The sequence below is a fragment of the Culex quinquefasciatus genome, chromosome 3 (genome assembly GCF_015732765.1).
Source record: "Culex quinquefasciatus strain JHB chromosome 3, VPISU_Cqui_1.0_pri_paternal, whole genome shotgun sequence".
Taxonomy (NCBI): Eukaryota; Metazoa; Arthropoda; class Insecta; order Diptera; family Culicidae; genus Culex; species Culex quinquefasciatus.
In genome coordinates, this window is record NC_051863.1 from 105,025,967 (window position 1) to 105,052,575 (window position 26,609).

The 26,609-nt window shown below is 36.6% G+C and overlaps 1 protein-coding gene across 2 annotated transcripts in view; it reads left to right on the forward strand.

The window, feature by feature from the left end:
- Nucleotides 1-24,725, forward strand: part of LOC6030881 (ceramide transfer protein) — a 39,662-nt gene extending 14,937 nt beyond the window's left edge. The window contains exons 1-5 of one of the 2 annotated variants that reach the window (XM_038261944.1): nucleotides 17,171-17,417; nucleotides 21,875-21,991; nucleotides 22,059-22,613; nucleotides 23,991-24,126; nucleotides 24,203-24,725. In XM_038261944.1, the coding sequence (XP_038117872.1) occupies nucleotides 17,364-17,417; nucleotides 21,875-21,991; nucleotides 22,059-22,613; nucleotides 23,991-24,126; nucleotides 24,203-24,330 (990 nt within the window). In that variant the 5' untranslated portion in view covers nucleotides 17,171-17,363 and the 3' untranslated portion in view covers nucleotides 24,331-24,725. Of the gene's footprint in view, nucleotides 1-17,170; nucleotides 17,418-21,874; nucleotides 21,992-22,058; nucleotides 22,614-23,990; nucleotides 24,127-24,202 lie in introns of those variants that run through there. The other variant, XM_001841706.2, reaches the window with a different exon arrangement.
- The last annotated feature ends 1,884 nt before the right edge of the window (nucleotides 24,726-26,609 follow it).

Here is a 26,609-nt window from a genome sequence, read left to right on the forward strand (position 1 = left end):
ATAAGCAATTGCTTCGTCAAAGTAATTGCATATGCAGACGACATCAACATGCTCATCCGAAACGACCATGAGTTTGACACGGCCCTTGAACTAGTCAACTATTTCAGCATTTATGCTAAAATTAAGGTGAACATCGTTAAATCTCAATTCTTGAGGTTTAACAACTGTCGTTCAGGGCCCCATCAGATCAAGGAAGTTGAGCATCTAAAAGTGCTGGGAATTGATTTCTACCGAAACTTTGATTTGACCGTAACTTTCAATTATGATGATTTAATAAATAAAATAAAATATGCAATCTCTTTACACTCCCGCAGAAAACTCAATCTCTACCAAAAAGCATTTGTTTTGAACGTATATGTACTTTCTAAACTTTGGTATATTGCTCAAATCTTTCCACCGAATAACAAACACATAGCTTTAATAAGGCAAATATGTTTCAAATTTCTCTGGCAAGGTTATTTTTATAGTGCAGCAAAAAATGAACTGTATCTTCCGATTTACAAAGGAGGTCTGGCTTTACAAGATATCGAATCAAAAACAAAAAGTTTATTTATCAAAAATTTATTGTTCACGACAAAGGATCCCAACCCTACCTGTGACGACTTCATGCTTAATCAAGAAAATAACCGGATATTAACCCGCAACGGACGTGAATGGATTAAAAATGCTATTGAACTGAAGCCGAAAACGAATTTAAATACATGTAAACTAATTTATAATTATTATATTGATCTACTAAACATAAAACCACGAATGCAAAATGAATTACCTAACCTGCAATGGGAAACTCTTTTCGAGAATATAGACAAACCATTCATATCAACAAGTACAAAAACAATACTATTTATAGTTTATAATGATTTAATATCAACTAGAAGTAAAATGTTCCGTCATAAAATAGCAGGAATCGACTCTAACAACTGTATTTTGTGTGGAAATATTGACACAATTGCGCATCGCATTAGATGCTGCGGAGACGCGAAACTAGTTTGGAAGTGGATCACTAATATAATAAAAAATCGTTTTAAATTAAGTATTGTCGACCCAGAAGAGTTGTTGGCATTGCAGATAAACTCGAATAATTTTAGATACAATGCGGGTTTATGGCTAACCACAAGAGCAGTCCAATTCAATTTGGAAAATTTTGGAAAAAGTGACATAGATTGGGTAACAGATTTCAGAAGCAGTATTCGGGACGAACGATGGAATAATAGAATTTGCTTTAGCAAATTTTTCAAAAATGTTTTGGACATCTGTTAGGTTACAAAATTGTATTAATACAGCGAGTTAAGAAGGCAGTGAAACAAGTTTTAGCTTTAATCAAATGTAAAACGTATTCATGAGTAAATAAACACGGTGTAAAATTAAAAAAAAAAATTAAAAAAAAAAAAAAAAAAAAAAAAAATGATTCCATTATTCAAAGTCCTATATTAAACCTGCGGATAGTCAAAATTTCAGACAATTGAGTCTGGACTGTACAGTATCGCCAAGAGTTTTGGGTTTGCAAAAAAAAGCCTTGAAATTTCGTTTTTAAAGTAATGATAACAAATCAACAAGTGAACATTGTATTTGTCAAAACTTAAAAAAAAAAAAAAAAAAAAAAAAACGGCGGTTTTAAAAACACCCAAAAAGCAAAAACTGAAAAATTTGGTTTATTGGACCTTTTCAAAAAAAAACTCCAGAAATGTTCTACAAAGTTTTTTTTTTTAATTTTGATGATATGCTGTGTACGTGTCATAACAAATTTTTTGTCATTCTAATGCAAAATTAGTTGAACTTTCCGGACAAAATATCTTCAAAAGCACACGATTGGGTTTTAGGTGTTAAAACTTTTTTCAAACTTGTCAAAAATGGCCCAAATTATCACTTTTCCGGAAAACTTTTTCGCTAATTTCGGATAACTCGTGAGAACTTATGTTAATACATCTTTTTTTGTCTGTTCAACAACTTTATAGAACATTGGTACACTCCAAAATGTAACCTTCCAAAGTTGAAAAAAACACGTCATTTTCATTTTTGTTGTTCTAAATGGAAAAATAGCAATGGTTATAGCAGATTCGAAAGTACAACAAATGACTGTTTTTATTCGAAACTTTTTTCCACAAAAAATATATTTTTTCGGAATTTAGATCACGCCATGAAATCGGACGTCCAATTTTGTGTAATATCTTGTGACACTTCTTCTGTAAAAAGATATATCACAAGATACCACACAAGCAAAAATTAATTAGAAGTATTTATTTTTATCGGAAAAAATCAGCAGCTTTGACATTCGATTACAGTGTCTAAAAGACGTTTTGAATAGATATCAAGTAAAAAAAATAGGTAAGAAACAATCATGTTAGTTTCTATCAATATCGCAATAATGTTATTATGTACACCCAAATGGTGGGCCAATAATTTTGCTGCAAACCTGCATAAAAGTATATCAGAATCAGCATGAAAACTGTACCCAAACCCAAACAAAAAAGTTCTCAGAATCAGGCAAACCGAGGTTCCCCTAGTAGAGGATACCCATAAGGACTCTCATGCCAAATATCAGCTCATTTGGTTGAGAATTGGTCTGTCCCCAGCGGGTTAAAGTTTACATGGAAATTACTATGGGATTTTTGTGCTTTTCGTTCAATCGTTCCTACAGGTCTGGGGACAACATGGATTCACTTGGAATAAAGACAGGTGTGTAGGGGATGGTCCAATGAACAAATTCCAGGAGAAATTAGGGTTGTCCATTCTGTCCCCAAGGTGCGCATTGGAATCACCGATTCACCCTTCAAATGTACGCATTGTCCTTAGTATGCTATGACGGCTAGCTGAAAATTACGAAGCCCCATGTCAGACGGTGAACACGTGGCAGAGCATTCACTCAAGTTTTGGCTCAGAAACATACTTTAAAGTAAAAAAAATATATTTTTTGATGTTCCTGTAACAATTCGAACTACACACTAAAAAATTATGAATTATACATCAAACGGAATTCAAAACCAATTATAATTTCTTCTGGATTTTGTTCATTGGACCATCCCCTACACACCTGTCTTTATTCCGGGTGAATACATGTTGTCCCCAGACCTGTAGGAACTATTACACGAAAAGCATAAAAATCCCATAATAATTTACATGTAAACTTTGAACCGCTGGGGACAGGCCAATTCTCAACCAAATGGGCTGATATTTGGCATGAGAGTCTCTATGGGAACCTCGGTTTGCCTGATTCTGAGAACTTTTTTGTTTGGATGAAACACCATAATAAATATGTATTGATAAGAACTATAGATCGCTGACATATTTACACGCGGCCAAAGTTTAACCTACAAAATCTGTTGTAACAGGTAACATTTTTTTTTGTAGCAAATCTACTATTACAGATTTGATATATTTTTTTTCTGTGAGTGTAGTAAGGATACGCAAACTGAATGGATTACCAAATTCTTAACCTGCCAAATATACGGGAATCTCCCTACAACAAGTTTAAAAACAAACACAAGTCGAATAACAAACAAACATGCCACCTTGTGCGTCGCATTTTCCGAAGGTCCATTTCGCTCTTTCATGAACATGCTGTTTGTAATGAGCAATCGTAAACAACACGCGTGCTTCTCTATTGATGCAGAATTGCTGTTTTGCCATTGCGCGCTCAAAATGGCACCGAGCGGCAGCAAAGATGGCAATGGAAACCACAATAAATAAGACGCTCGTAAAAGTTCATCATCCTCCAAAATTTCATTATCAACTGTTTGAAATTCCATTCGGGTCGTTTCGGCGCTCTTCAAGACATGTCTTTCGATCGATTGCATCATGACAATGCCAACTTTTCAACTCTTTTTTTTTCATTACATTAACGCGTGTGTAAACCACAACATGTATTGCCCGCGGTTCAGTGTCAGCCGCATGTCAAATTAGTAGGCCTGGGTGCATCTTTGAACGAGAGGCGCGAAATCGCTTGTTTCAGTAGTCCAATTACTTTTTGCACTGCTTTTATCTGGAATCACATTGAAATTGTGCTAAAAATGTACTCTATTCAAAAAAATATTATAAAAAGTTCATGTTCAAATTTTGTTATAAAGGAACGCAAAGCCAAAACAAGCACAGTTACCCTTGCCTGAGTAGGCGTTCCAAATTTGCCGCAACTATGACCACCTACTTGGACCCACCAAACAATCATCATTACAAGCGCAGTGCGCGCACGCCGATGGATTGAATTGGGTGTGTAGTGTACGTGTGTGAGTCCGCGCGACAGAGAGAATACGAAATTTGAAGGCCTCACGGTATGGTCATCGGGCCACCATCAGGCCTAGGGGCCGATTCAAGTCCACGGTTGCCCTTGTGCGCTGTAACCTTTCTTGCACGAAACGTGCGCAATTCGTCGGTGACGGTCGACGACGCCGTTTTTCAGCTGCGCACAATATTTGACAGACTGTTGATACCGAGGGGCGTGACAAAGGCCTTAATATATTAATTTTTGGCATTTAATACATTAAGGAATTAAATTCCTCATGTCATTTGAGATTTGACAGCGCCACACCTGCTTTGAAAACTTTGGTTTGCTTCGTGTCTCTTTCGCACGCTCGGCTGTCAAGCTTGTTTTGGTTTCGTGTAAAAATGAATGACGACGTGGAGCTGAAGAGATTTTGGAGGAGGACGATCCAAACGTGCATTGACGGAAAAGTTGCAGCCGGCGGAGTGGATTACTTTAACCAGTAGATGGTTAAGTGCGGTTTCACCTATGACAAGATCCTGGAACGCGCTTTGCCGGAGTGTTATGGTCAAATTCAAGAATAGAAATCAGACGTTAGACAAGAGCAAGATTTCGTTGCAGCTGGTGGTGGCTTGCGACAGCGATGCCTTCAACAAATCGGCATCGGGGGAAATAAATTGCAACTTCTGTGCAACCGTAAACTGCACTACGAGCGCTGTGATGACAACGCCGCTCTGCGGTGCACTAGAGCTAGGGTGCTGGACTGAGGCAGGTTCGGGAATTGGTGACACGGAAAAGCATTCAGGAGTAGTCCATTATAATTTCATCAGAGTAACCTACTTGGAGTGGCTTTTATCTACGTTAGGTGGCACTTTTTGGTAGATTGCATTGAAAAGAAGAAAATAAAATATCTCATCTTTGTTGTTTCATTTATTTCAATAATAATCCCGCCATGTTAAGTTGGCCAGTTCTTGAGTGTCTGGAATAACGGCGCCACTTTGCCGATCGCCAAGGACCCAGGCGCAGAAGCTGGGGCTGAGGCGCAGCTGGTGGGCCGCATTCAACATGCCCAGCTGTTTGGCGCGAGGGCTGACGAAAAAGCCAGACCAAACCAACTGGACCATGTTTGCGAAAATATGTGGGTGGAGAATTGGAATCGAGGATCCGTTTCAACAAACGCAGCATCGAGGTGTGTCTCAATGCGCCGCTCGGTGGCCTTCTCCAACAAATCTTCCGGCTGGACCAGCTTCGATATCGTCCAAAACGTCGTTGCTACCGCCTTGGATGGCGCTGCGCAACTTTTCCGGTTTGCCTGTGCCGCGCTGGCACCGCTGGCTCTTTCCTCCTCAACCTGCTTTCCGACGACACAAATTTTGCGCCAAACACAACAACAAACACGCGCGGTGTCAAACTGTCAAACCAATGTAGTGTAAGAAGAGGTGGCGTTGTTTTGAACGTAAACAATCGTTAATGTATTTAATTCCTACCGTTAATTAATTAAATTATTTAATTTCTTACTACTGTCCCGCCCCTCGGTTGATACGGTTGTTGAGGCTTGTTTAAAAATTCGATTAAAATTAGATAAACCAAAAAAGTATTTTTTAAAGTATTACAATGTTTTTTTTTTTTTGGAAAATTGTAAATAAGTAGCTGTTAGATGTTTTTTTATATATTGAATAGTCATGAGGAGCATAGCGTTTCAGACCTATCGTCGCTTGTGCGCTATCTTGTGACACTAAGATTCTTTCTTGTTACAGCAGTTGGTCACAAGATAGCACAAAAGCGAATGTATAATAACCACTTTATCAATAATAGTTATAACAATACTTTGTGTAAAATTAAAAATTCCAAAATTCTTTTGAATTAGTGTCAATAAATTTAAGAGGCAGTATTTGTAGATTCTGCTCGGTTTGTTCTAGAGGTCGTATTAAGGTGCTCCGATTTGGATGAAACTTTCAGCGTTTGTTTGTCTATGCATGAGATGAACTCATGCCAAATATGAGCCCTCTACGACAAAGGGAAGTGGGGTAAAACGGGCATTGAAGTTTGAGGTCCAAAACACATGAAAAATCTTAAAATTGCTCGCATTTCCGTAAAACTTCATCAATTCCAACTCTCTTAGATGCATTCGAAAGGTCTTTTGAAGCCCTTCAAAATGTGCTATAGACATCTAGGATTGGTTTGACTTTTTCTCATAGCTTTAGCAAATTACTGTCAAAAAAGGATTTTTTTAAAACCTTAATATCTTTTTCCAACAGCCTCCAACACCCATACTCCTATAGGTCAAAAGTTGAGTAATTTCATGGACTATAAGCTTACGGTATTAACTTTTTGGCCAATCGCAGTTTTTCTCATAGTTTTACGATTTTTCTAGAACAAACATTTTACAACGTTAGTTTTTGCCCTGTAGGCCAAGAAGACGGCAATTTTTGGTCTCAATTTTGTCATATTCGGAATCCTCGGTCAATTTCACGTAAGTTAGAAGTATTGGAGTTGTAATTTTGATTTAATAAATAATTAAATAAAACATTTTTGAAAAAAGAAATAGATCTTATTTACCCTATGATCAATACGTCAAATGCTGTATCAAGTAGGCGAAAACTTGTTTACCCCTAATCCGACTATATTCGCAATAATATTTTAATTAATTCTAAATGCCATTTTTTCCAATCAAATTCAAAATTTCAACACCTCAATCTAATGTAAAATTTTCTGAGGATTCCGAATATGTCAAAATTGAGACCAAAAAGTGCCGCTATGGAGGCCTACAGAGCAAAAACTAACGTTGTAAAATGTTTGTTCTAGAAAAATCGAAAAACTATGAGAAAAACTGCGATTGGCCAAAAAGTTAATACCGTAAGCTTATAGTCCATGAAATTACTCAACTTTTGACCTATAGGAGTATGGGTGTTGGAGGCTGTTGGAAAAAGATATTAAGGTTTTAAAAAAATCCTTTTTGACAGTAATTTGCTAAAGCTATGAGAAAAAGTCAAACCAATCCTAGATGTCTATAGCACATTTTGAAGGGCTTCAAAAGACCTTTCGAATGCATCTAAGAGAGTTGGAATTGATGAAGTTTTACGGAAATGCGAGCAATTTTAAGATTTTTCATGTGTTTTGGACCTCAAACTTCAATGCCCGTTTTACCCCACTTCCCTTTGTCGTAGAGGGCTCATATTTGGCATGAGTTCATCTCATGCATAGACAAACAAACGCTGAAAGTTTCATCCAAATCGGAGCACCTCGATACGACCTGTTTCACATCGGTGAAAAACTCGCTCTTAACTTTTCAATGCCCACCATGGAGACGTCTATAAAACTTGTAACATACATAAATTGTTAACTATTCAGAGTGGAAATTGGTTTGTGTCATTGAAAAATCATATTTAATTGATGTTTTCGAAATTGCAAAGAAAATCAAACAGTCGTCAAATAGTTTGGAATTTTATTTCATCGGGAGAAACCAAGAAAAACTCGGGCACAAAATATATATATATATATTTTTGCAATTCCGTCGTGAAACTACTTACTTTTCCTGTCATTCATGAACGACGAAATAGCCTACTTTTCTGTACCAAAAATAACAGAATAGAATAGCAACACAAGTTCTACTTTTCAGCACTCAAATGGGTGCTGAAAAGTTGAACTTTTCAGCTCTTATTTCGAAAAGTAACACTTTTCAACATTTTTTTGATTTAAACGATTTATTGACAAAATACATGAAAATTTGACATAAAATTTCACTCAGTGTGTGTTTTTTGTAATTGCAAAAAATGTTGTATGGAACTCGTTGCAAAACTAGATTTTTTCAGCACTCTTTGTATTTATCCAACTCGGTGAACCTCGTTGGATAAATGTACGACTCGTGCTGAAAAAATCCTCTTTTTGCAACTTGTTGCATAAACAACTATTTTAAATAAGGACTAAATGATTTTTTCAGAAAGTTTTTTTTATGTTAAAATCGGTAAGGATGGGCCGTTGCTTTCGGCTTTAAAGAGGATTTAGACCAATTATAAAACTGAGCAATTCGCTTCGAAATCAGCCGATTTCGGCTATTTTTATTTTTTTATTTTTGAATTGGCTTTTTTCAAACTTCCCTATGCCCAAAGAAGCTATTTGGTGTCATTGGTTCACCCATACAAGTCTCCATACAATATTGGCAGCTGTCCATACAAAAAATCAAAATCAAATCAAATTATTCGCTCTACAGCTTTGCCTTGGCGTTCTAAATTGCGAGATTCCTACTCTTTTACACCTTAGCCTCCATCCACCTCGGGATTCGAACTGTCGACCTTTAGATTGTGAGTCCAACTGCCTACCGAGGCAGGACCCAGGGAGACTACTCCTACACCTGGACTGAGCTATCGACCTAACCCTTTAGGTTAGACCGGGGCCAACATTTACTTCCCCATCCGACGAAGGCGTGGTCAGACAAATCTCGTCTCGAAAAATGCCACCAGGACCGTCTGGGATCGAACACAAGCTGACATACAAAAATGGTACGTAAATATTAAAACAGCTGTAACTTTTGAGTGAATTTTCTGATCAATTGTCTAAGAGATATTAAAGATTGGACCTCTGGTTGCTGACATGGGACCATCCATAAACCACGTGGACACTTTTTTGGAAATCTCGAACCCCCCCCTCCCCTTCGTGGACAATTGTCCATACAAAAAAATCTTTTTATATGGAGCGTGGACAATCGCCATACCCCCAAAAGTGTCCACGTGGTTTATGGATGGTCTCCATACAGCGGCTTAAACAAAAGAAACAGGAAAATTGTTGATGGAAGGTTGGAGCAGATGGGAATCGAACCCAGAATCATCCGCTCACAAAGCGGACAGCGTAACCATTCGGCCACGCACTGCCATCAGGAATCAATGTCTACACATACTAAAAACTCAGATTCAGAAAAAACCCATATTACAGATTTCTTCAAAGCTTTTACAAACAATGAACAGTTCGCTAAGAAATCCGGAAAGGTCTTTACCGTTCCTTAATATTTTTTTCTTTTTCAAATATTAGGCGTGTTTACAAAATCTTGAAAACAATTGCGAGTACAAAGATTTAATTATTGAGAGTTTTCTTACACATTAAAAAATTATGGTAATATCTCTTAGAGGTAAGCGAATGATTCTGGGTTCGCCTCCCATATGCTGCAACCTTCCATCGGATGAGGAAGTAAAATGTCGGTCCCGGCCTTGGTTGTTAGGCCGTTAAGTCATTCCAGGTGTAGGAGTCGTCTCCATGCCAGAAGTACAAACAACACACCAAACCAAGCCTACTCCGGTGGAATCGCTGGCGGCGGTTGGACTCGCAATCCAAAGGTCGTCAGTTCAAACACTGGGGTGGAAGGTTCCTTGGAGTAGAAAGAGGTTTGGGTGCTCTCCCCATTCAAGCCTTCGGACTCCTAGGTTCGAGCAGAAACTTGCAATAGAGACCACAAAAGACCCGGGGGTCGTTAATGTGGATGGTTTGATTTTTTTTATTTGATTTGTAATATTACATCCGGCAATGGATTCATCCTTAATGTCAGAAAAAGGGTAATTTTACCTCTAAAAACGTTACTTATTCCACCCTTAGGTGGTTGGTTCCTTCCTCACATTTAGAGAGTAATGCTATCCAAAATAGATACAAAAGGGCGGACCTTTCAGTGTTCTATCAACTTGATTCATTACACATACCATCAGATTGGTTAGTCAGATCTTCATGTATTTTGCAAAAAGTCATAACTTGGTGAAAACATGTTGCCGTGTTTGGACTTAACAATTGAATTTTATGTCTTCGAACATATTTACAAGAAAAATATAACGCGGTGTTTGGTATTTAACTTTTTTTGAAGAAAAAATAATTTAAAATTTAATAAAAAAAAATTATTTAATCTACTTCAAGGTTAGTACCTTTCTGTCATTTATATAGTAATTTCGTCTGAAATAAGAAAAATGCAAATTATGTGTCAAGAAAATACAGACACTTTCTTTGAAGAAATTTGAAACCCTCTACACGGCTTAGCGTAAATGTAATGTTCTCTACTTAGATTTTAATATTGTTTTACCTGTGCAGATCTATGTTTGTTTCATTTTTTTAAACATCCTAAAAGTCATCACAGTCATTAAACTTATTTGAATGTTTCCTCGCAATAAAACAGGGCCCCGGCGATGGCCAGATATAAAATAACGAACAACATTGGCAATATGGCGTCGTTTGTTTACCAACATGAGATTGTTTGTGGACGAACCAAAAAAAATCATTTTGTGTAAAATTTTCTATAATCGTTGCGTACTAATTTTAAAGTCATACATAATAAACAAAATTACGTTTAATTCTAGAACAGAAAAAAAAAATATTTTTTTTTTCAATTTAAACCGCTTTCATCGCAATTCTAAGCTAGATTACGCAACAAATCATCGTGCCTTTATTTTATCTTTAGTTTTTAAACAAGTTTGCTTTAGATTGTTGTTTAAATTATGAAATTTAGCATAAATTAAGATAATTTGCAAAATTTCCAACTTCAGCCATGTGCAACAATTTTCATTTCACCCGTGCGGGAAACCGATAATGGGGTAATTCATGCGTTCCAGACTGTCAAAATTCCAAAACGTCACGCGAATCTTCGGTTCGCCGCTTTTGTTCCTGTATGACGTTTCGAGGCGAGGCCCTGCAATAAAACGATTTTTGTTTTACTTTGTAATAATTAAAGGGCAACGAGATAAGCAATACACTCAACCCCCGGTGGTTGGTCCCTTTTTCGTTTGACACTTTTTTAGTTTGTAACCCGTTGGTGGGTCAAAGTCAAACTAAAAAGTGACGAACTGTCATTTTGTACACGGCGCTCATTTTTTTTTCAGTCGTCGTTCTATACAAAAAATGCTTCGATTTTTGTGTATAAGTCTGTCAATACTATCCAGTGATATTACTTAGCCTTAAGTGACAAATAATGTTTTAATTTTGAAGGTTAGGCAAGATCAATACTTTCTGTTTTCATTCCAAACACATGTTTGCAATCCTCAAATAAACATTTATCACCGAGAGGTTGTCACACGCGAGGTTCAATTTACTCGACACACGTTCACTTGCGCACCTCTCTCGATATGACCACGACTTGTTGAAGCGACCTTGAACGAATTTTGGCACTACCGACTCCTTCCCACACACAACACTGTCGGAGTCGAGGCTCTTACATCTCGTGAGTGCGTTCTCTTGTGTCCACCATCTACCAGTCTGGCGGTCGGTCGGTGGCTCCAACTTTCATTATGTAATCGCCAACTGAACGGTCGTCGCACCGATGACCTGTTTTCAGGAGTTTCGGCAAGACCTTAGTCGGTTCGACAATGTCCGTTGACGACAACAACGGTGTGAGGTGGGTTTTTTTTCGTCTTTGTTTTGGTCCCAAATTTGTTGAATCTGTGAAATTTTGCTCTCTTTTACTCGCTGCTGCTGGAATGCCATGAAATAGTTTTGGTTTGTAAGATGTGCTCTAGTGATACAGTTTTGTTTATTTCTCTTATTTTTTATTTTATGTAAGGATTCATTGACGATGTAGTTGACAATTTGATCGATTGCGTATGATTTTGTTCATTTGATAAACTTTAAATCAATGTTATCAGTTTAATTTAATTTTTAATTCCGAAAAATTATATTTTATAGGGTGTCTCCTTTTCATATATATATTTTTAAAACAGAGTAATTCCAGCTCAAATCGGGAATTTTGCTGGTACTTTTGTACCCGGCCCTTTTCCGATTTCAATGAACTTTTTAGACATGTATCTTAGACCTATATAAGCCATTTTTGTGTATATGGAGCCAATTGGACTCAAAAATGACATTTGAGAAGGGCGTAAGTTATTTAAATATTTTTGTATTTTGTAATTTAAAAAATACTGTATCTCGAAGCCGTTGCATTGTATCAAAAAGTGGTCAAAGACAAACTTGTAGGAAATTTGATGGGCTTTCTGAAAAAAAAATACACTGAAAGAAAAATACACGCCAATTTTATGAGAATTTTCAATTTTTAAGCTTAAAAGTTAAATTTTAAGATGATGTCACGATTTTTTTTCGTTCAAAATTTTTGTGAAAGAAGCCTAAAATGTGACAAAAAGACTAACGAAAAATGCGGGGTGGTATGTCTCTCCTACAAAAATACAAAAATCATTGACTAAAACTGTTTTTTTGAAAAGTGAAAAAAAAAACAATAGTGAGAATCAATTCCCCAGACAATTTTACATATAAATCTCAATATTGACCATTGTCCTACGTCCAATCTTCGTGAAGATACAGCGGTTTTAAAAATAAAAATGGTGAAAAAATAGGTATTTTTTGTGGTTTTGGCGATTTCTATATGGCAGACTTGATTTTTCAGTCTCGTAAATATTTTTACTGGAAAGCCTTTGACAGTGTTTCAATTGGATGTATGGGCTTACAGATATAAGCTTTTTTACATTGCTCATAACTGAAAATTGAATATTTTTTTCAGTGTGGTAAAAACCTGGATAATAAGAAATATTATGTAAATAATAAAACGAGTCATATTGAAAAGTTGTCAGAGGCAAACTTATGGGAAATCGGACGAGCTTTCCAGTAAAAATATTTACGAGACTGAAAAATCAAGTCTGTCATATAGAAATCGCCAAAAACCACCAAAAAACATATTTTTTAACCTTTTTATTTTTAAAACCGCTGTACTGCCCATGTTCGCATAAATGTCCTATATGCAAAAACAGCAAGCTGAGAAAAACGCATTTGAAGTTTGTCCCATACATAAGGCTACGTGTTAAGTTTTCGTGAAAAACCTGGATTTCCTCCTGATTTCTAGAAGAAAGTAGTGGATGTTATAGGCTCTTTCGAAAGAGCACACAATTTTAAACCAAACTGCATCAATAACTCGAAATCGATGAAAATGCATATGGGACATTTACGCGATCAGGGGCAGTGTATTTTCAGAAGGATTTGACATAGGCCAATGGTCAATATGGAGAGTTTTATGTAAAATTGTCTGGGGAATTGATTCTCTCTATCGGTTTTTGAAAATTTTGACGTTTAGACCACTTTTCAAAAAACAGTTTTAGTCAATGATTTTTTTATTTTTTTAGGAAAAACATACCATCCTGCATTTTTCGTGAGGCTTTTTGTCACATTTTAGGCTTCTTTCACAAAAATTTTGAACGAAAAAAAATCGTGACATCACCTTAAAATTAAACTTTTAAGCTTAAAAATTGAAAATTCTCTAAAAATTGCGTGTATTTTTGTTTTAGTGTATTTTTTCAGAAAGCCCATCAAATTTCTTACAAGTTTGTCTTTGACCACTTTTTGATACGATGCAACGGCTTCGAAATACAGTATTTTTTAAATTACAAAATACAAAAATATTTAAATAACTTACGCCCATCTCAAATGTCATTTTTGAGTACAATTGGCTCCATATACACAAAAATGGCTTATATAGGCCTAGGATAACATGTCTAAAAAGTTTCATTGAAATCGGAGAGGGTCGGGTACAAAAGTACCAGAAAAATTCCCGATTTGAGCTGGATTTGCTCAACATAAAACATAAAGAGTTGCTGTAAATAAAAGTATTTGTAGGGGATTGCATAGATGGAGTCAAATCTTTAAGAAAAGCTGGTTGTAAAAGATACTCGACTCCACAAAGATTGTTTGACTGTTATACAGTCCACGCGTGAATGAATCGGTATCCGTATCATATCATATCATCCCTTTATTAGTGCTTGTTTTTCTTGAATTCTAAACATAATATCAAAGTCACCAAATCCCCCTTGGTTCGTTGCCATTTATTTACATCAGGTATGTCTATAGTAGGGAGCAACAAAATGGACTTTTGTTTTTGCATTAAGGTAGTCTGTTCCGGTGACAGCTTTGAGTGACGGAAACCATGAACGTTCGCATACAAGTCAATTTAGTTACACCCTAGTCTATAGACCATCATCATCGTGAACCGTCCCGCCGTGATTTGTGTCGATGATTTCGTGCTGCAACTCCATTCCAGCTGAGCTGAGACGAGCTCTAGCAGGAGGTTCGCCGCCGGCAGAGTACAATTCAACCAGTCAGTCTGTTGATTTACTCCGCCAAGTCGGTACGCACGGTCGCATTCGTGTCGTCGATGTCGTCGGAATAGTGTATTTGTTTTATTTTGCTGTTGCTTTCTCACCTATCCATTTAGCTAATTGAAGGTCCTTTCCTCCATTCGCCCCAGTCAAGTCGCGTCCGTTGCAGGATCAGTTGTCACCTGTTTGGAGTGGGTGTGTCCTGAGATAGAGATAAAGGACACGAACGGACGCTTTTGCTAGTGCTAGTTGTGCAATATTGGAACCGGGATCCGGTGGATAGTCAATCAACTATTTGTGAAATTGTTTCCGTTCTATAGATGCTTCCAGGATTTTCCCTGTTCAGAAAACTGTACAAATATCGCTTCGATAAAGTTGCATTCCATATATATGAGTGATTTATACTGTATGCTCCGAATAAGACGATTTTTTGTGAAATATTAATCCTGATTAAGTTATTGTTAAACTAGGAAACCAGAAATATGTGCTCAAAAACAGTGATTACAAAAAAGCATAGAAAATAGTACGCCTATTCATAAAATTAAAAAAATGTTTGGCTCATCGAAAAAAAAATTAATCTGAATGCTGTTTTTAAATGGTATGGAATCATACTGAGCTTTGCAAAAAAAAAATGTTCAAGGTTTATTTATTTATTTAATTTCTAAATATTTACAAATTTGTCACCGGTCGCAGTACCATAATTGTTAAGGCGGTTCAGTAATGTTATATAACAAGTTCTATGAGCATTTGATTTTTTTTGTATAAGTTTTCAAAATGTATAGGCATTTTTTTAAAGTAGGGGAACAGCATCTAATTCCAGCGTGCCTCTAATGTTGCCATTTCAACACTTTGACATTCGATTACAGCTAATTTAAAGCGTTTTCAACTAAAATCGAGTGATAAATAGCTTAATAAGAAGTAAGCAAGCAAGTTTTTAGCAAAAGTTGTGCAAAATTAGTTTAAATGTGTTATGAAAAAAATAAGTTTACAGGTTGATTTTGACCAATCTTGACTGCTTACAGGACTCTGAAGTGCACATGACTTGTGTAAATGTTACTTACACAGAAGGTATCAACAATCAGGAGAAGTTATCAAAAAGCAAATCTGTTTAGGGTAAAGAGAACTTGAAAGATTTTTTTTTATCGGCGATCGAGTAACGTTTCAATGTCTACAAGAAACAATGCTTGTCTTGATGCATTTGTGTCTTCATTTAAAAAAATATATTTGATTTGATTTAGTTGATTTTGCCAAAATCATACCTAACACCTTTTTGATAGACAGAGGCAAACAGTCAAACGTTTTGTTAACATCGAATCAATGTGAAAAATGCATCGAGTCAGTGTGAAAAATGGTACCGTTACATACCACTAGACATTACGAATATTTTTGTTCAAGAATATTGTTTTTAGCCGACTTTAAAAATCACTGAAACCTTTTGCGCAAATTGTAAAAAAGTGAAAAATATTCAGCCATTTTTGCCTTCCTCACCTTACTGAGGAAAGGCTATAAAATCACTCGAAAAACGAAATTCTTAATTTGACCTCCTAGACCCACCTTCATGTCCACATATCGACTCAGAATCAAATTTTGAGCAAATGTCTGTGTGTGTGGTGGGACGTTGATAAAAAAAAATTTGCACTGAGTTATCTCGGCACTGGCTGACCCGATTTGGACCGTTTTGGTCTCATTTGATCCGTCTTGGGGTCCCATAAGTCGCTATTGAAAATGATAAAGTTTAGTTAAGTACTTCAAAATTTATGCTAAAAAAACGAATTTAGCAAAAGTCCGGAAGATTGTAAAAAGGGTGGTTTTTGTGAGGAACCTCGTCATGTTATACATTTTTAGAAAGGTATTCGAAAGAACTTTTCAACGAGTTCAAAAGATTGAAGATCTGACAACCCTATCAAAAGTTATAAGCACTTAAGTGTTATTTATGAAATTTTTGGAGGCCGGATCTCATCACAAGCGTTAAAGCGGCCAGGCCTACTGCGTAAAGCCGTATCGCAGAGATGACTCGTAATTGGGTTGAGTTTGAGCACTGAGTGTTCGAACAACAACACAATTCTGAATCGACAGGGGAGGAAGAAGCGTGGGGACACACCACCATACCAAGATTTGGTTGTATTCGTTGGGAGCACCATGCTAAGAAGATTTGGTACTCCGGGACCCTCTGGGATGGGACATTGTATTTCCACGAATGCCCTGGACACTATTTGCGTGGTTATAGCGCCACAACTCGCTCTCTGTAACAGTATTCCTAATTCCAGTTCTAGCTTACCAAGTCGTCATGGCCTAGTGGTTAGCATTTTTGCTTACCAACCCAAAGGACGGTGGATCGAACCCCGCCTCGAGCGACTTTGATTTTTCGTTCATATTCATCATTTCAAATTTATGTGTTCTTAACTTTCTCGTTGGGAGCAGATGGGAATCGAACCCAGAACCATTCGCTTACAAAGCGAACACCGTAACCAGTCAGCCACGGCCGCTCTCTCAAGGCAACATTTGCAGTCATATTAAAATTTTACCAAAAGTTTATGAAATGTCTAAACTAATTAATGTGATAGAATTTCAACAAACAATAAAGTTCTCTTCCCAATAAGTAGGGTTGATCACAAAAAAATGCCGTTTTCGATGTCAGTATGACGAAATTTAAAAATGCACAATAAAAATCAAACATATTTCTCCTAATTCTCGATGTCATGAATTTTGTTTATTTTAACTTGAATTCATTTGTTTTGCGTGCATGTAGATTCTAAAAAAAAATTGTTGGATATTTATGACAAAAAAATTGCACTGCAAATTAAACGTCACTCGTTGGTTGAATTCAAGTTGAATTAATGCACAGTTTCTAAAGGGTGACGTTTTGCGGAAGTAAATGAAAGAAACAAAACACTAATTTGATCGAGCGATATTTGTACGGTTCTCTGAAGCGAATTCGATTAGAGCCAACTATTAAACGCCAAACCCAACAAATAGCACCTACCAAATCGAACTAATTGTTAACAGAGTGCTGAAGTAGGTCAGGTGGTTCTGCTGGTTCTCAACAAGGGCACAGCCGTCAAGAAAATTACCCCGCCGAATTTCCAAGGGTTGGTCAGTTCGTCATCAACATGCCCTCGTTATCCGCTGCAAGACTGTTCAAAAGCTTCAGACACAAGGAAATTGTACGTATTTTTTGCTGAACTTCTTTGCCCAAAGCATTTACAACCAACTCATTCTACCTTGTACTATTTATAAACCCTTTGTCACAATGGTTTTAGTTCGTTATCGTATTAACGTTTTGACTAAACTGAATGCATAATTGATTTTACGCCCAAAAAGGGTGAATTGTTTACGCATTTGGTTGGAATTTCTCATAGGGTTTAGATAACAAGAAATGAAGGGTCCTTGAAGTTTTATTTTTTCAGTCGTCATCACCTGCATGCCATTCCATTAGCATTCTTGACCTTTAATCTTAAATTTGATTACATTTATCATTCATGATAAAAGGAATACAAAATTTTAATGTTTTTTGCCAAGTAAAACTTGTTGATTCTCAAAAGATTCATCACAATTTTATATTTATTGTTTCGTGAATCATTCATGGTTAAATTTCAGTTCACAAGTTGGGGCTCTATGCAAAATAAAACCAAATAGGTATACAAATAAACGAACCTATCCATCATCACCGGGTCAACAGTCACCGGTTGAAAGATCCCCCTCCCCCTCTAACCCGCTTGAACTTGACATCGTGTCGTTGGTTTTAGTGAGTAGCATTTCCGAATTTCGTGTGACGACCGGTGCTGACCTAGACCGACCACGTTGCCGTTTGCGGCGTGTGTTAGCATCGTTCGAAGGTTTTGGGCGTTTATTTTTTATGTCTGTTTTGTTTATGTTTTTGCATTTTTATCGTTGCTAAAGTTGTGTTTAGAAATAAAATTGGTGTCTTTGTCTAGCTGGGGGGTAATTCTTCAAATATTAAGCTAGACTTTCTGGCACTTTTGTTTGAAACAATATTTCTTAGAATTATCCAACTATTTTAGCTGAATAAATGATTTGCGATGCGTCGGGAATAAATTACTGGAGCCGGCTTTTTTTAGTGATGATGAATTGGAGACTCTCGTCTCATTATAATTCAAAAAACAGTAATCAAATATGAGATAATATCAAGCACGGTAGACAGCAAAATTGAGCAGTGCAGAGTTGGAGACAAAGTAAACTTTGGTTTGTTTTCAAAAACAGAAAAAAAATGTTTTTATGTAGTGCAGGGGTGCCCAACCTTTTGGCCTTGCGGGCCAGATTTGATTTTTCTGAAACAGTATCGGGCCGGATGTAATGAATGATAATAATTGAAAAAGTAAACATTTTTTTCTCATGAAATAATTTTAATTCGGTCCTGTCAAGTACACACATTAATAATCTAATGTTGCAAATATGATTCATATATTTAGATTTTAAGAAAGTAATACAAATAAAACTTTTGAAAATGTTTTTATTTTATTTATTTCTATTTTAAATTGCTTTAAACTGTATTGTAACTGTCTTGGTCGATTGTAATTAAATATCCTAAAACAAAAATTATTTGCGCATCTTTACTCAAATATTTTAAAAACTTAAAAATTTAAAAACACAAAAATATTTATTGAATTGTTTTCAATTCGATATTCTTCGAAATTCGAAGTTTATAAAAAAATATATTGTTTGTTGCTAATCAATTTCTTGACCATTTTAGGACTTTTGTTATGCTAAAAAAAATTGCCGCATTCTTTATAATTAACTTGCTTTTTTTTAACCTTTTTTTTTCAAACAAAACTATATCACTACAAGTAGCTCTGAAAAAAAAAAAGCTTGCTCACTCATTTATTTCAAAAATCAATTTTAATCAAGCTCCTTATAAAAAAATTTATATTCTATATAAATATTTTAAAAACTGATTAATATTTATATTTATTGACTATCTGTTCATTTTACGATAACAAACCAAGTTTTTTTTCTCATATATTTCACATTTTTACAAATGTTTTCTTGCGCCATTTTTCACTTTACTAATTGATTATGAAATCAACATAGAAATGATAGGAATTAGATTCAAACATAAATAATGATTGAATTTAAAACAAAAACATTTTTAAATAATACAGTAGCAGAATACAAATAAAAAGTTAAATAAGCAATATTTTATTGCTAAAGCAATAAAAAATTAATGCCTATTTTTCTAAATTTGGACACTGAATTTATTTATTCAATATTTCATGAACAGCCTTAAGGGCCAGTCATTTTGAAAAGCCGTCGCGGGCCGACGTTGGGCAGGCCTGATGTAGTGCTTAGAACTGAACATTTGTTTTAGTTGAAATCATGCAATAAGTAAACTCTATCAAATTACTTTATTAAAAGGTTTTACATTTATACGACTTAAAGAAGTTTTCAAATTATCTTCTTCACAGTAAGTAGAAACTTTTGGTGAGTAGGGGGGCATTTTTTTATTACAAATTGTCATCATATTGTTGTCTGGAGAGCCCATGCATGCAAATTAAAATTCTGTTTAATCTAATCTAATCTAATCAGACCCTAGCGCAGCCAATCTTTCGAAGGGATCCTGGAGAGTGCCTTAGGTTAGATGACGCCTAGCACTCTTCTTGTCATTTATTAACATTTGTAGTGCGCCATTGCATTAGAATGCATTGAAACATCACAAGCGTTAAAGCGGCCAGGCCTACTGCGTAAAGCCGTATCGCAGAGATGACTCGTAATTGGGTTGAGTTTGAGCACTGAGTGTTCGAACAACAACACAATTCTGAATCGACAGGGGAGGAAGAAGCGTGGGGACACACCACCATACGCTCCGAGATTTGGTTGTATTCGTTGGGAGCACCATGCTAAGAAGGTTTGGTACTCCGGGACCCTCTGGGATGGGACATTGTATTTCCACGAATGCCCTGGACACTATTTGCCGTGGTTATAGCGCCACAACTCGCTCTACAAATTAAAATTCTGTTTAAATTCAAAATCGGGCAGTATTGTTCAATTTAACATTCCAACGCCCAAGGCTCCAAAAAAGTTGGAACGGTAACTTCAACTCAATGGTTCTTGGGCATAACTCAACCAATCAAGATGACTCTTCTTTGCAGTGATTTTTTAGGATGTCTAGATGATTCTAGACCTTTGCAGAGCTTAATTTGATCAAATCTGTAATTTTTGCGATCAAAAACATCGTTCCAACTTTTTTTTTCGCGTGTAAAATAAAATTCGCCGAAAATTTCGCGGAGGCAGTCGTTTAAAAAAAGTTGGAACGATGTTTTCGGTCGTAGAAATTACAGATTTGTTCAAATCAAGTTCTGCAAAATTTTAGGATCATCTAGACATTCTTACAAATCACTGGGAACAAGAATCGTCCCGATTGGTTGAGTTATGCCCGAGAACGGGCGTGTTAAAGTTACCGTTCCAACTTTTTTGGGAGGCTTGGGCGTCCGTGTAAGTTGGACATGCGTTGGGCGTTCCAGTGTTAATGAAAATTTTTGTGATACATAATGAACATAACAAGACCGGATGTTTTACATTTGTTAAAATTATCTTTAAAAAGTAGCTTGTGGTGCATCATTGGACAAGTATCGAGAAATTAATAGAGAGATGTGTGCTAATGACATGGAGAAGAAACACAGCTGTCAATGTAAACTTTACATTAGCTTGACAGAAAGTTTAACTAGCATTTTTTTATCTAATTTTTGAAGCCGAGTTTTGCTATACAATGTTGGAAGGTTGAAAGAAATTTTGAACACTTTCCTATTAGTCATAAGTTCAATGATCTGAAATTTTATCATATTCTAGAATATAAATGCAAATACAAAATAAGAGTGAGTATCAATTTAAGGCATCACATAATGTGCCTTGAAAATTTAATAAAAATATGAATGAATGTTTCAGAAAAAGCTTGTTTGTTTGTTTGTTTTATAAATTAATAAAATTAAACTTAAAAAAGTGGCTAAATATTGATCCTGGCACCATAAATAACTTGGATTTAACCCTTACTTGTTATTTGTTTTAACTTTCCAGTCTTCCTTTCCACAAAACTGAAAATTCGCACTTTAATGGATGAAATTGATCTTTTAAACAAAAAATATATAAAAAAAAACGTTTGTCGATTCCGTTTTGTCATGCTCAACAACCGTACATCCGTAACATCCGCTTTTACAAGTTTCATCTGAAAAAACGCGTCACCTTCTCAAATATGTCTTGGGCTCGCTTTGATTATTATAATATTCCGTCTTACTGTTTGACATGTGGCGTCGCGGAGTTCGTCAAGCTTTCATGCCATGCTAAGGAAATTGAAATGCTTTCTAGTAGAAAATCTTTGATTCCGACAAACACGGAAGATTGTCTTTTAGTCCGGCGTGTTCTCCTCGGGAAATCTGTCTCCATACCAGTAGCTCTTAAAGAATAAAGAAAAATCCTAGTTTTCAATCAAATAAGCTGACACTTGCGTAAAAGTCTCTATGGGCATGCCATATCAGAAATGAACAAAAAAACCTATTCAGAACAGGTCTTCTTTACACCGTAAATTTTATGATTTTGGGAGGGCGTTTTCTAAAAGGGTTAAAGAAGTTAAAACCATAAATAATAAAGTTTTGTTTTGTTCATCTTCCAGGAAGGGCCACATTCGACGATCCCGGAGGATGAATTTTTCGATGCCGTCGAGACTGGCCTGGATAAGATCGAGGAGGATCGGCAGCTGCGCGTACGGCTCAAATTCCAATCTCAACAGGTGACTTTCAACCTAATCGTTCTTCAGCAAGAACTTTATAAAATATTTTTTCCCTGTTTTTGTGCAGTCTCAAATCAGCACGACCAGTTCCGTTTTCACCGCCAACCAGGAGACTGACGATGACAAGCAACAGTCGGAGGACTTTGGAACCGGCGTGCAGGCCCGAACCCACAAGCTGTGGCCGGAAATCGACCGAATCTGCACAGAGCAGCTGGACCAGGCCCGCCAGGGCGTAGGCGATGGAGGCAACGGGTGGCAGCTGTTTGCCGACGAGGGCGAAATGAAGATGTACCGGAGGGAGGAGGAGGTCGACGGAATGGTCATCGATCCGCTCAAGTCGTGCCACGTGGTGCAGGGCGTCACGGCACGCGAGATGTGTCACTACTTTTTCGATCCGGCCTACCGGAATGACTGGGAAACGACGCTGGAGGACGTACAGCTTGTGGACAATGTCGCGCCGGACACGATGGTCTTCCTGCAAACGTACAAGCGCATCTGGCCCGCGAGCCAACGTGACGCGCTGTTTTGGTCGCACATGCGAAAAATCAGCGACAACGAGGACCAGAGCGCGCACGACACGTGGGTTGTGTGCAATCATTCCAATCAAAATGAAGAGTATCCGGTGAGTAGAGACTTTTTTTGCTTGTTTGGTTGAGTTTTGCATGACTATTGGTCACAAAGATCATTTCTGAGATTGGTCATGGTCGTGTTCTAGGGTTGTGATGAGATCGTTTTTTGCAAAGTCAATCTTGTTAGTGGCTTTTAAATTAGCAATTGGCGCAGTTCAAAACATCGGACATTCATCTAGGCCATCTAGGCCATTGGAATTTCCCGCCAGAAAAAAATAGTCACACGTAGGGTACTTAGGTCTTTCTTGAGCCAGAAATATTATTCAATTCCAAAATTTGGAATCTTAACAGATTTTGGATCTTTTTGCCGTATATGAAAGGTAAGAATGTACATTTTGGGGTTGCGATCCGGAGAACTGCCTTTGGGCACGATGGCCACAAGGAATCTACAACCTTTTTGGTTCACGTCATTGCCGTTCTTTATCTTTGAAACGGTTTCATTTGACGGATAATTACTTCACCGTAAACCCGGAACATTCAAAACAAAATTCTTTGAAATTTGAGCATGGTTACGCTACAAAATACCCGTGACTGTTTGACAGCGGTTTCGACCTATTGAAACCGGTTCCAGGGTACCATAAAACGGTATGAAATGATGATCTCGCTGGAAAGTTTCTAGTTTCTAGTAGAAAACCTTCGTGTAGCACATCATACTTCATAAAATTATAAGTAATGATTATCTGTTATTACACATGAAGCTAACCAAAATTTCAGTTCACTGCTAGCATCTGATTGTAAGCCTACTGTGTCTGTTCTGCCACTGCCGCCTGACTCGTGCCGGCTGGAGAATGAGAGATGTGATAAAAGAGATACACTCATTCAATTCGTGTCATATGACTGACTCGTAAAATCCTCTTTAAACACTATTTTGACTATTTTTAAACAATTGAATGGTTCTAGATTGTGCAAAACGTTTTAAAATGCCGTTGTTTATGTTCAAAATCACATTTCCACGCATAAATGCAAACTTTTTGTGTAAAAACTTGTTTCTTTATGTGTGTGCATGCAACGTCGAATGAGCGTTGGTCGACTACTGCCATGCATTGCAGCTGCTCAATGAGCTAGATTTTCGCGCCATGACCCCTGACATTTTCAGCACCGATCGTAATATCGTAATTCCCTTTCAATCAATTGGAGAATGTTTGGTGAAAATATGATTTTTTTTCCATAAAAACTAGGTGGTCAATAGAGGACGTACTTTTGGTATTTTGTTAACCCGTAACTATCCAATTATTGGCGTCAGAGCTCGGTTTTTAGTTATTTTTGGTTTACATAATTATAAGGAAGGTACCCACGTTAAGTTTTATTGAAACGAAATCAAATTCATGTTTCCGTGTAACAAATTTCAATGTAAACTTTCAAATTTCCAGCCCGCAAACCAAGGCAAATGCGTCCGTATCTATCTGACCGTGATATTGCTTTGTCAAACATATCTGCCCCCCGGAAAGGACGCCAAAACGGCAACCCGTGACGACCTGACCTGCAAAATTACGTACTGCTCCACTGGTATGTTATCCCTCGCCCTTTCTCTCTCTCCCTCTGTTGGGTCAGATATTTGTTACATTTTTGGTGTCAATTTTAGTGAACCCTGGAGGCTGGGCGCCCGCGACAGTGCTTCGTGCGATCTACAAGAAAGAATATCCAAAGTTCCTTAAACGCTTCACGGGATATGTTATTGAACAGAGTAAGAATAAGCCAATTATGTACTAGTTGTTGATGTTGCGAGCGAGAGATGGGTGGAACGAGTTGTTTTGTGTGCATGCGCTTGAAATAGTAAATGATGAATGATTGCGAAAACGTGTTGAACTAGGACCATAGGATTGAGAGTTATATTAGAATGTAAGGACTTTTTTTGGCAGTGTAAATTTCACCTGTAAATTGTTTTCGATTAGGATAAATTTTTGATTGTTTAACTGACAGGAGCTAGATTTCGTTTGGACGTAAACATTGGTTAAATGAAAAATAAAGATTACATGGATGAGCTTTTGTGTGGACGAGTTGTTTGTGTTTTATAGAAATAGGTTACCCAGTAAAAGAAACCAGCTTTCTTCACAAAATATTATATTTGCGTTTTGTACTCCATGTTATAATAAATGAGAAAAAAACATTTAAAAAAACAAATTATAAAGATTTCATCTTAACGTCCGAAAATTTCCTTTTATTTCGTCGTTTAAAAATACGGTGTTAAAGATTGCTACTTAAGGTTGAAACCGGAGGTATTTTTTAATTAAACTTCGGTTAGTTGGGTCCTAAAATTAAGTTAGGATCAGACATGCATCGGGACTAGGAGCTCTTCTTCGGGAGCGTTAAAGATTAGCGTAATTAGTGTACTCTAAATACTGGTACAACATGCTGGGAATCATCTATGCGAAATGGCAAACAAGTTCTACTAAAAGAGGAGTTAGAGCGGATGCATGTCTGGTTAGGATTGTTTATTTCATTACACGTTTTATTACGTTCATTACGATTAAGCTTTTTTTAATGAACATAATTACACTTTTTACATGAGTAAGATTTTTAAATTTAAAAAATTAATTTAGTTTTAAAACCAAAAAATGATCTAAGCCATCTTAATTTATCACATTTTTTTAATGAAAATCAAGAAAACTGATCAGAAATAGTTTTCTGGCATGCCTGCAATTGTTGTATATTAAACTTAATAGAAGGCTTTATGACCCATTGCTAAAGCAGGTATTGTATAGTCTTTAGACTATGACTATAACAAACAAACATACACTTTTTCGTGTTTGACGGTTTGCCTAACTCGCAAAACTTGTTTGAGGCAAACTCGCAAATCAAGCCAAATGTATGCATGCAGGCTGACGTTTCTGCAAAAAAATGCAAGTAAACAAATAGAGCAGGTAAACTGCTCAACTGTCAAAAAGTGCAAGTTTGATTGTTTGATTGTCTGCGTTCAATAAATTTGCTCAATATTCTTTTATTACGGAACCCAAAAAATTTGATTTTGTTTCCCCTCTCCACCCTCATAACGAAATGTCCATACAAATTTATTTATTTATTCTGTCTGTGCGTTTGTATGGCTGTAAATCCGTGCACCGAAAAATATGCACACAATTATCTCCGCTATACTAATTTGGACCGTTTTGATCTCATTCGATCTGTCTTGGGGTACCACAAGACCCTAGTAAATATTAAAGTATTTCAAATGTTATGCTAAAAAACAATTTCAGCTGAACTTCGGAAGATTATAAAGGGTGGTTTTTGTAAGAAAACCCGTCATGCTATACATTTTTAGAAAGGTATTTAAAAGACCTTTAAACGTTGAAGATCTGACATCCCTATCAAGAGATCTTTCCAAAAAATCTAAAAGTTTGAAAATCTGACAACCTTATCAAAAGTTATAAGGACTTTAGTGTTTTTAATACCCTTTTTTTGAGGCCGGATCTCAGATATTTTAATAAAATTAAGTGTTTTTGAGGCTGTGTAGTGTATTAAATTTATGATGTGAGGAATGCACGAACCACCTAAAGGTGGTGTAAGTAACGTTTTTTACCGAGAGTAAAACATCGCTTTTTATTGTTTTTGTTGATCAATTGCTCCACTAGCGTTTTTTTTAGTTAATTATTGAACAAGCGTCATACAATTTGGTCAATTAAAAAACCATTGTTCAACATGGTTGTGTAACACAAATGCCAAATCTAGCAACGGATTACGAAAACAGTCGACTCTCTGGTTGTCAATATCCAAGGGACCGTCGAGGAAGAGAAGCATCAGTTTACAGAACGCTGCAAAATGAAGACTCGATTGAAATTTGTTTTTTCTTGCTAACCAGCTATGGGAGAGAATCATGGCAACGTCCAGCAAACAAAAACAAAGAAATGTCAAACACCCTTCAAAGCTTCGTTTCTCAAAGAATCTACGCAAGCCATGAGAAAGTGAAATTATTGACAACCGAAATAGATGTTTAAACCAAATTGAATCCAAGGGACCGTCGAGGAAGAGATCCTTCAAGCAAGAGAAAATATCGA